The sequence below is a fragment of the Tupaia chinensis genome, unplaced genomic scaffold (genome assembly GCF_000334495.1).
Source record: "Tupaia chinensis unplaced genomic scaffold, TupChi_1.0 Scaffold149501_1, whole genome shotgun sequence".
Classification (NCBI taxonomy): domain Eukaryota; kingdom Metazoa; phylum Chordata; class Mammalia; order Scandentia; family Tupaiidae; genus Tupaia; species Tupaia belangeri.
This window is the reverse complement of record NW_006209345.1, coordinates 883,199-892,577: the sequence shown is the minus strand read 5'-3', so window position 1 is coordinate 892,577 and position 9,379 is coordinate 883,199. Positions and strand designations below refer to the sequence as shown.

The 9,379-nt window shown below is 46.8% G+C and overlaps 1 protein-coding gene across 2 annotated transcripts in view; it reads right to left on the bottom strand.

Moving 5' to 3' along the window:
- Nucleotides 1–8,251, bottom strand: part of LTO1 (LTO1 maturation factor of ABCE1) — a 17,425-nt gene extending 9,174 nt beyond the window's left edge. Inside the window, exons 1-3 of one of the 2 annotated variants that reach the window (XM_027769410.1) lie at nucleotides 8,067–8,251; nucleotides 5,679–5,784; nucleotides 3,522–3,592 (exon numbers count right to left, since the gene is read on the bottom strand). In XM_027769410.1, the coding sequence (XP_027625211.1) occupies nucleotides 3,522–3,592; nucleotides 5,679–5,784; nucleotides 8,067–8,116 (227 nt within the window). In that variant the 5' untranslated portion in view covers nucleotides 8,117–8,251. The remainder of the gene's footprint in view (nucleotides 1–3,521; nucleotides 3,593–5,678; nucleotides 5,785–8,066) is intronic. The other variant, XM_006171238.3, reaches the window with a different exon arrangement.
- Between the last annotated feature and the right edge of the window lie 1,128 nt (nucleotides 8,252–9,379).

Here is a 9,379-nt window from a genome sequence, read left to right as displayed (position 1 = left end):
CGCTTTCCCTGAGCATACAGAGAATCCTTGCCCTTTTTGTACTGTGTCACTTTATGAGGTTGGTGCTTGCCACACTTCTTACAGAAGGTCCGGCGGGTTTTAGGGACGTTCACCATGCTTGCGGGCCTGCTATCTGCACAAAAAGAGCCCCTAAATAATTCTTAAAAAAAATAATAAAATAGGGACCAACAGTTAGCGTTATGGCTATGTCGCTGGACTCCCACGTAGTCAAACGCGGTTTACATCCCGGACCGGGTGGCTTAAAACTCAAGCCACGTGTGGGTGTGTGTGCATGCCCAAGAGCCTGAGAGGAGAAAGGAGAAGGGATTGCGGCATGGCCATCCCCCCTGGGGAGTGATTTCTCGCTTTCTGTCTCTGTCTCTCTGTCTGGCAAGCGCACGTGCCCTATAGCAAAAACTTCTTAAAAAAAGAAAAGAAAAGAAAAGCACTATTTCATTAACAGATGTAGTTGGCTATATTAAAACTGCTGATGGGACCGGCAGATGGCATAATGGTTACACTGCCAGACTCCCATGTAGTAGACTGCAGTTCAAGTCTGAGACCTGGCAACTTAAAACTTATGCAAGGTGCAGGTGCGTGCATGCGTGCGTGCATGCGTGCCCAAGATCCTGAGAGGACAATGGAGGAGGAAGGACTGTAGTGTGGCCATTCCCCCAAGGAATGATTTCTCACTTTCTGTCTCTCTGTCTCCCCAGTGAGTGAATGTGCCCTACAGCAAAAATCTCTCTTAAAAAAAAACACAAAACCTGCTGATAAGGGAGTCATCACTCCGAGCCCAAGTCGTACCGAGACTAATGTAATCTAAGTTTCGTTTGTTTAAAGGCATGTGTACTCACTAGAGAGAGACAGGAAGTAAGAGAGACAGCCAGCCACTGATGTGGTGGTTAAGGCAGATGGATCTCATATGGCCAACTGTGCCGTTCAAGTCCTGGACCTCATGGCTTCAAAATCATGGGGTTGGCAGGTGGCAAGTTAAGTCACTGAACTCCCACACGGTTGATCGTGGTTCGAGGCCCAGAGCAGGCAGCTTGTTTTCTTAGTTTCTCTCTCTCTCTCTCTCTGGTCAAATTAAAAAATAACAATGATGGGGGCCAGCAGGTGGGATGGTAGTTAACACACTGGACATGGCCGACTGTGGTTCAAGTCCTGGACTTGATGGCTTGCTTTCTCACTTTCCCTCTGTGTGTGTGTGTCTCTTTCTGGTCAAATTAAAATAAATGAATGAATGAATAAATAAAAATAAATTAAAAAATAGTTTAAAAAATAAAATTAAAAATATTTTTTAAAATATTTATTTAGGGGACCAGCAGTTGGCATAATGGCTACATCACTGGACTCCTATGTAGTCAACCACGGTTTGAGTCCCGGACCTGGTAGCTTAAACACACGCTGGGCACGTGTGCATGCATGCCCAAGATCCTGAGAGGAGAATGGAGGAGAAGGGATTGTGGCGTGGCCATCCACCTTGGGGGTTGATTTCTCGCTTTCTGTCTCTCTGTGTCTTTCTGGCAAGTGCACGTGCCCTACAGCAAAAACCTCTCAAAAGAAAAATCCATTTAGAGGCTGGCAGGTGGCAGGTGGTGGAGGGCACTGGACTTCCACATGGTCAACCACGGTTCGAGTCCTGGACCTGGCAGCTTGCTTTCTCACTTGCCCTCTCTTCTTTCTCCTCTTTCTCTCTCTGGTCAAATCGAAATAAATGAATAACTAACTAACTAACTAACTAACTAACTAAAGTTTAATAAAATAATTTTCAAAGTAATTTATTTAGTTCCATTTGTCATTTTTATTTTTTAATTTGACCAGAGACAGACAGAGAGAGAGAAAAAGGGTAAGTGAGAAAGCAAGCCACCAGGTCTGGAACTTGAACCACAGTTGGTCATGTTGTTATCCAGTGCCTTTAACCACCATGCCACCTGCTGGCCTCAAATACAATAATTTTTTTAAAAATGAGAGAAGAGGACTGGCAGGTGGCATAGTGGTTAGCAGCACTGGACTCCCACACTGTCAACCATGTTTGAGTCCTGGACCTGGTGCCTTGCTTTCTCACTTTCCTCTCCCTCGCTCTGTCCCTCTCTGATCAAATAATAAATAAATAGAGCTAAAAAAAAAATAGGTAAAAAAAATTAGGAGGAGAAAAGAAAAACATACTGGATGTGTTCCCCTGGTGTGCCCAAAATCCCGGAAGGAGGAATGTAAAGGGACTGCAGCATGACCATCCCCCATAAAGGAGTGCTTTCTCACTTTTCCTCTCTTTTTCTGTCTCTCTGGCAAATGCATACATGTGCTCACAAATTAAAAAAAAAAAAAAAAAAGAGGGGGGAACCAGCAGTTAGCGTAATGGCTATGTCGCTGGACTACCACGTAGTCGACCACGGTTCGCGTCCCGGTGGCTTAAACTTCACGCCGGGCGCATGTGCGTGTGTGCCCAAGATCCCAAGAGGAGAATGGAGGAGAAGGGACTGCAGCGTGACCATCCCCCCTGGGGGGTGATTTCTCGCTTTCTGTCTGTCTCTCTCTGTCTGTCTGGCGAGCACCGCCTTTTAGCAAAAACCTCTTCCAAAAAAAAAAAAAAAAAAGAGGGAGAGAAAACACGTTCCATGGGGAAAAGGTCAACAGCCACACCACAACCCCTCTTCTCCATCTCTCCCTTCTTTTACAATTTTGGGCATGCACAATGCCCATCATGCTTCTCAAGCCACTGGGTCTGGGTATGGAACTGAAATCTCACAATTGGTTATGTGGGATCTAGGTCCTTAACAAGCTGGTCATAATCTGCTTATTAGGAATTCAGGGGAAAGATGAATGAGAAGCTATCATCAATTTTTGGGGTTGGTACGTGGTGTGGTGGTTAAGGGCACTGGACTCCCACTTGACCAACTGTGGTTCAACTCCCGGACCTACCAGTTTGCTTTTTTCTCTCTCTCGCTCTGTCCCTCTCCAGTCAAAAAAAAATTAAATAAATAAATAAATAAAGTTAAATAAAATAATTCTTTTAAAAATTGTTTTAATTACTTTGTTGACAAGGTATCTAAAAGCCACTTGAGGTGCTAATGACACCAAGGAAAAGATGGGGAGTAAGAGAACCCTTCTGAGAAGTAAAATGGGGACCAGCAGTTAGCGTAATGGCTATGTCGCTGGACTCCCATGTAGTCGACCGCGGTTCGAGTCCTGGACCCGGTCGCTTAAACTCATGCCGGGCACGTGTGCATGCATGCCCAAGATCCCAAGAGGAGAATGGAGGAGAAGGGATTGTGGCATGGCCATCCTCCCTGATGGGGTGATTTCTCACTTTCTATCTCTCTGTCTCTCTCTGTCTATGCTCTTTATTTATGATTTCTTTTAAGTCTTCTGATACCATTCAAATCTGACATTATTATTCTCTTCATTTCATAAATGAGAAAACTGAGACGGATTAATGATCCAAAGTGACTGGCAGTAAGCTATGGAACCAAAACTCGTGGTCCATATTCTGAAAAAGAAAAGAGTCTCCAACATACCTGTCCTTCTCAGTGGTACAATTGTGCAGGAGACATTTCCATGCAAAAGCAAAACCTCGATAACACCCAATCTGTGAATTTTAAAAATATTTAAGAGTAAGATTAATGAGCAACTACCTACACTATATCTAATAACCCAAGATCTCAAAACAAAAGATGGGGCCAGAAGGCGGTGGTGCTTCTTGTATCACTGTTCTGAAGTACCTGCTGAGCATCATGGAAGTTAAGGGGTTAAGTCCCTGGTAGGGCAGCCACATGGCAAGATGGCTCCAGTAATCCTCACGCCCTGGTACTCGTGCCCTAGACAGGGCACCGGACACTCTATCAGCGTGGCTTTTGTAACCAAGAGAATACAGAGGAACAGTAGAGAACTTCTGAGGCTAGGCATAAAAGACGACATCACTTTGTCTTGCTCTCTTGAGCCATTTGCTCTTGTGTGACCTTAGGACACTCGAGGAGCCCTAGGGAGAGGTCAATGCCGACAGGTGAGCAAGTGTGCCACCTTGGAGACAGAGCCTCCAGCTTCAACTAAACTTTTTTTTTTTTCTGAGAGGTTTTTGCTATAGGGTGTGTGTGCTCACCGGAAAGACACAGAGACAGAGAAACAGAAAGTGAGATATCACCCCCCAGCGGGGATGGCCACGCCGCAATCCCTTCTCCCCTTGGGACTTGGGCATGCATGCACATGTGCCCAGAGTGAGTTTAAGCCGCTGGGTCCAGGACTTGAACCATAGTCGACTTCTTGCGAATCCAACGACATAGCCCATTACGCCATCTGCTGGTCCTGGCTAAACTTTCAGATGAGACCACAGCCCTGGCTGACAGCTTGGCTGCAGCTTCTGGAGAGGCCTGAGTCAGAATCACCCAGCAAAGCTACTCCTGAGTTTCTGACCCTCAAAAACTTGAGGTAATTGATGTGTGTTGTTTCAGGCCATTTTGTGGTGACCTATGTCTTAACATTAGATATCTAATATGATCATGACTACCTCAACTCAGACTTTACCACTTAGGACCAGTTAACAGTATGTGAGGGCCCACCTAAAGGGCAAGAAGAAAAAAATTATGCATTTATGGAATTTCAATGTAAATGGAGTATTTTCACAAGGCATATAGCACCCGTTTTTTGGATGGGAATTTAGCTAGCTTAAAACGAGACAGTACCATGAACGTCCAAGGTTAATTATTCCCCAGCCTGCATAACGACAGTCTCTACATACTGCAGCAATACACTCTGCCAGTTCTAGGACAATTTCTAGCTGGTCTATTAACTCCCACATACATTTTGCATTTTTGTTTTACAGAGATTTCTGCTATAGGGTGCATGCATACACTAGAGAGACAGAGACAGAAAGCAAGCAATCACCCCCTCCCCCCCAGAGGGGATGGCTGTGCTGCAATCCCTTCTCCTCCATTCTCCTCTTGGGATTTTAGGCACACATGTACACACACACCCAGAATGAGTTTTAAATCACTGGGTCCAGGACTCAAACCATGGCCAACTATGTAGCAGTCCAGTGACATAACCACTACTCCATCTGCTGGTCCCTATATTTTTTTTTTTAAGGTTTTTGCCATAGGGTGCTTTGTGCTCACCAGAGAGAGACAGTGAGGAAAAAAGAGAAATCACCCTTTGGGTGTAAGGCCACACTGCAATCCATTCTCCTCCATTCTTCTCCTGAGATTATGGGCATGTGCACACATACGCCTGGCATGATTTTCAAACCACCAGGTCTGGGACTCTGTGGTCATGACCACAGTTGGTCATGTGGGAGTCCAGCATCTTAATCAACATGCCACCTGCTGGGTATACATTTTGCAATTTTAAGAGACTTGATATTATGGTTCTATCATCCTAAACATCAAAGTAAATTATAAATTGTAAAAGGAGGGGCTGGTGGGTGGTGTGGTGGTTAAGGCACTGTACTCCCACGTGGTCAACCACAGTTCGAGTCCTAGATCAAGTGGCTTGAAATTCAGGCTAGGTATGTGTGCATGTATGCCCAAAATCCCGAGACGAGAGTGGGGGAGAAGGGATTGTGGTTTGGTCATCACCCCAGTGGGATGATTTCTCAATTTGTCTAACAAGTATACATCTTCTATAGCAAAAATCTCTCAAGAAAAGAAAAGGATTCATTTTCAGTGGGTGTTCCTACTTACCTCAGATCCAATTTTGGCTCCATGTAAGGTGCCATATTGTCTTCCTTCAATTATGCCTAAGCTGCTGCCTTCTTCATAGCCTTCCTGATACCCTTCTCCATGAAACCTGTGATAGAGAAGCACACGTCATCAAATGAACGAAGAAAGTATATTTTTCTCTTGTATGTTATCCAAAACTTGGAGTATATAGGAATTCATATTTCTGGACATAGGAAGGGTTTATAAAAAGTTTTTGTTGGGAACCAGCAGTTAGCGTAATGGCTATGTCGCTGGACTCCCACGTAGTCGACCGCGGTTCGTGTCCCAGACCCGGTGGCTTAAAACTCACGCCGGGCGCGTGTGCGTGCGTGCCCAAGATCCCGAGAGGAGAATGGAGGAGAAGGGATTGCGGCGTGACCATCCCCCCTGGGGGGTGATTTCTCGCTTTCTGTCTCTATGTCTCTCTCTGTCTGTCTGGCAAGCGCACGCGCCCTACAGTGAAAATCTCTCCAAAAAAAAAAAAAAAGTTTTTGTTATATTATGCAGGTCCAGTAATACAAGGCATAGTAGTAAAAATCTTAAAACTCAATGGGGCTGGCAGGTGGCATGGTGGTTAGTGGCACTGGATTCCCACATGGCAGAACGCAGCTCAAATCCTGGAGTCAGTGAGTTGATTTCTCATTCCCCCCGCTTCCCTCTGGTCAATAAATAAATAAATAAATAAATACATCTTAAACACACACACACACACACACACACTCAAGTATAGCCCTCCCACTTCCTGTCTATCCTCTGGCAAGTCACTGTATCTCTTTAAGACCAGTTTTTTTTCAGATGCGATGAAGAGAATGAGCTAAATTGGTCATTTCCAAGCCAGGTAAAGGACCAGAAATACACAGGAAAATTTTAAAGATATAAATGTAAGAGCCTCGCCCCCTGATATTCAGTAAGTCTAGAGAAAGACCTAAGAATCTGTTTCAAAATGTCCTATGTGACACTGGTGTGCAGCCACTGAAGGGAGCCAAAGTTCCCTGAGTCTACAAACAACACTAACTCATGCCAACTATTTTAAATCACACAGATTTAAAAAAAAAAAAAAAAGAATCATTTAGCTTTATTATTACTATTATTGTTTGTTTTTTAAATTTGACGAGAGAAAGACAGAGAGAAAGAGACAAAGGAGTGGGAAAGCAAGCTGCCCGGTCCAAGACACAAACCACAGTAAGCCATTTGGGAGTTCAGCATCTTTAACCACGCCACCTGCTGGCCCCACACACATAGGGCTTTTTATCACTTCTCAGTCGGAAAACAGAGAAATGCCCTCAGATGTCACAAAGGTACAATGACTGTGGTACCTAGAGTATAAGACGCTGACTCTGACAGGTCAAAAGTGGACCTGGCCGGATCAGCAAATGGCATGATTGTTACGTCGGTGGACTCCCACATAGTACACCCAGTTCTAGTTCCAGACCTGGCATTTTAAACCTCACATAGGATGCAGTGTGCATGCATGCCCAAAATCCTGAGAGGAGAATGGAGGAGAAATTATTATCGGGTGGCCATCCCCCTGGGGAGGAGTGACCTCTCCCTTTCTCTATCTGTCTCTCTGGCAAGTGCACAGACCCTATAGCCAACATCTAAAAAAAAAAAAAAAAAGTGGAATTGGCACTATTTTAAACTGCAGTCAGCAGAGATGGAGTTTTTTTGAGCACACCATGAAGCAAAGTGTACATCTCCCCACTTAAGTGTGTGACCCTAGGCAGTGACCGTGCCAGAGTAACGAGATCCATCTCCCAAGTAAGATGAATAGGGAACTGGTGTAGAACGTTTAGAGCAGCGCTGATTCACAAGCAAGCGCCAGATAAATGTCAGCCATTGACAGGGAAATGGTCACCAGCTTTCTGAAATGACATCGATTTAGCCCTGTGGGTCGGGTAGTGGAAGACAAGGCAAATCACAAATCCCCGATGTCAAAGCCCTGGCACTTCCCAGAGGGTCTCTAGAGGGAAAGGAGGGGAAGGGGTGACGTCTGGCACATTTATCAACAGGTCCATGAATGCTGCCGTATGTCCTGCGATTAAAGAACAAGAAAAAGCGGCAGCTCGCAGATGGCAAAGGGCTGTCCCATCAGAGGACAGGGCATCTCTGAGAGCAGGGAGTCATCAGGCGCAGCAGATGCTTCGGGAAGTCCCAGAAAGAGGAGGCGGGTCTGCAGGAGCAGCTGGGCCCGTAGCCCCGCCAGAGCTGGCGAGGAGTAAAGGAGAAGCAACAGCATCTCAGGGTCACAGAGTACTGTCCCCACACACTCGCCCACGAGACGCGAGGCCCCAGCGGCGCCCCAGCCCAATGAAGCTGGGAGAAGCCCTGGCAGGGCGCGAGGTGGAGGTCCCACCCAGCCTCGCCACCCACCTATCATCGGCCATCACGATGGCGTCGAACATGTCCTGACTCCCCGCCATGGTGGCAGTCCGACCCGGCCCCGACCCTCGGTCTCCTGCTATCCTGCGCGGCCGTTCCCGATTAGCAAGCCTCAGACAAAAACGCACCTCTTCCCAGGAGGCGAAAGCCACTTCCGGGAACGGCGGCGCGTTGCAGACCGGGTAAGGACGGCACGCGGTAGGGTCCAGAAAGAGCCGGCACAGGGCCAGGACGCATGCGCAGTGGCGGCGGTGCTCGGCGTGGCCTGGGACAAAGCCCCGCCCCACGGCCCGTCTGTCATCCCCTTTGCTCCGGCAACTGGCCGGGCCGGTCCCTGCGGGAGCGTCCGGTTGACTTCGCGCTTGGTTGGGCGGGGGTCCTGACCCTTGTTTTTGTTACTTAAAAGCCTAAGCAGCTGTAATCGAAAGTATTGTATTTACCAAAAGAATTACCACAAGTAGATCCGAAAGAACTAAGAAAAGGGAAAAGTTACCAAAAAACAACTCCTCGGGACACCGCCCGTGGGCCTTTTTTTTTGGGGGGGGGGGGGGGGCAGGGGGGAGTTGGAGAAAGGGCAAGTCCCAGCTGGAGGCAGGCGCTCTCCGCTCTCTCTGGACCTCGACACCGGCCGAGACGTGCCGGAGGGCGGACGGGGCCCTTTCCAGGACAACTCGAGGTTGGGCTTCGAGCCTGGAGTACTGACTGGCGGGTCACGGATAACCACGTTAACACAGGAGCCCCAGGACTGCGGGGTTTGGTCCAGGGGCTGGAAGGCTAGTTTCGTATTGGGACATCTGAACCTCATTGGTGTCAGTACTCGCTGGAAATGGCGAATAAGAAATGCTTCCATCTGCTCTTGAAGTGTTAAGAGTTCTCTGAAAACCCGAAGTAATAGCTTGTATCTGTGTGTGTTTATTCTTGCAATTTATTTGTAAAGCAAAAGCAAAGCTGTTCTTCTAAAACAGAAGGCTTCGCAGTGAAGAGCAATTGACCTTTCCCCAAATCTTTCCAGCCCCATTCTCAGCTGGAAACATCCACTTTTTAATTTTGTTCCGAACAGTTTGATCTGTAATTCTCCTGTTTGTCATTTCTACCGTAAATACTTTCAGAATATAGTTTTTAAAAAGGTATTTCAGGGGCCAGCAGGTGGCATGGTGGTTAAGGTACTGGATTCCCACATGGCTGACTGCCATTTGAGTGCAAGACCTGGAGGCTTGAAAACCACGACAAATAAGTTATTTTTTTAAAAAAACGTGATTTAAAGGGCCAGCAGGTGGCGTGGCGGTTAAGACCCTAGACTCCCA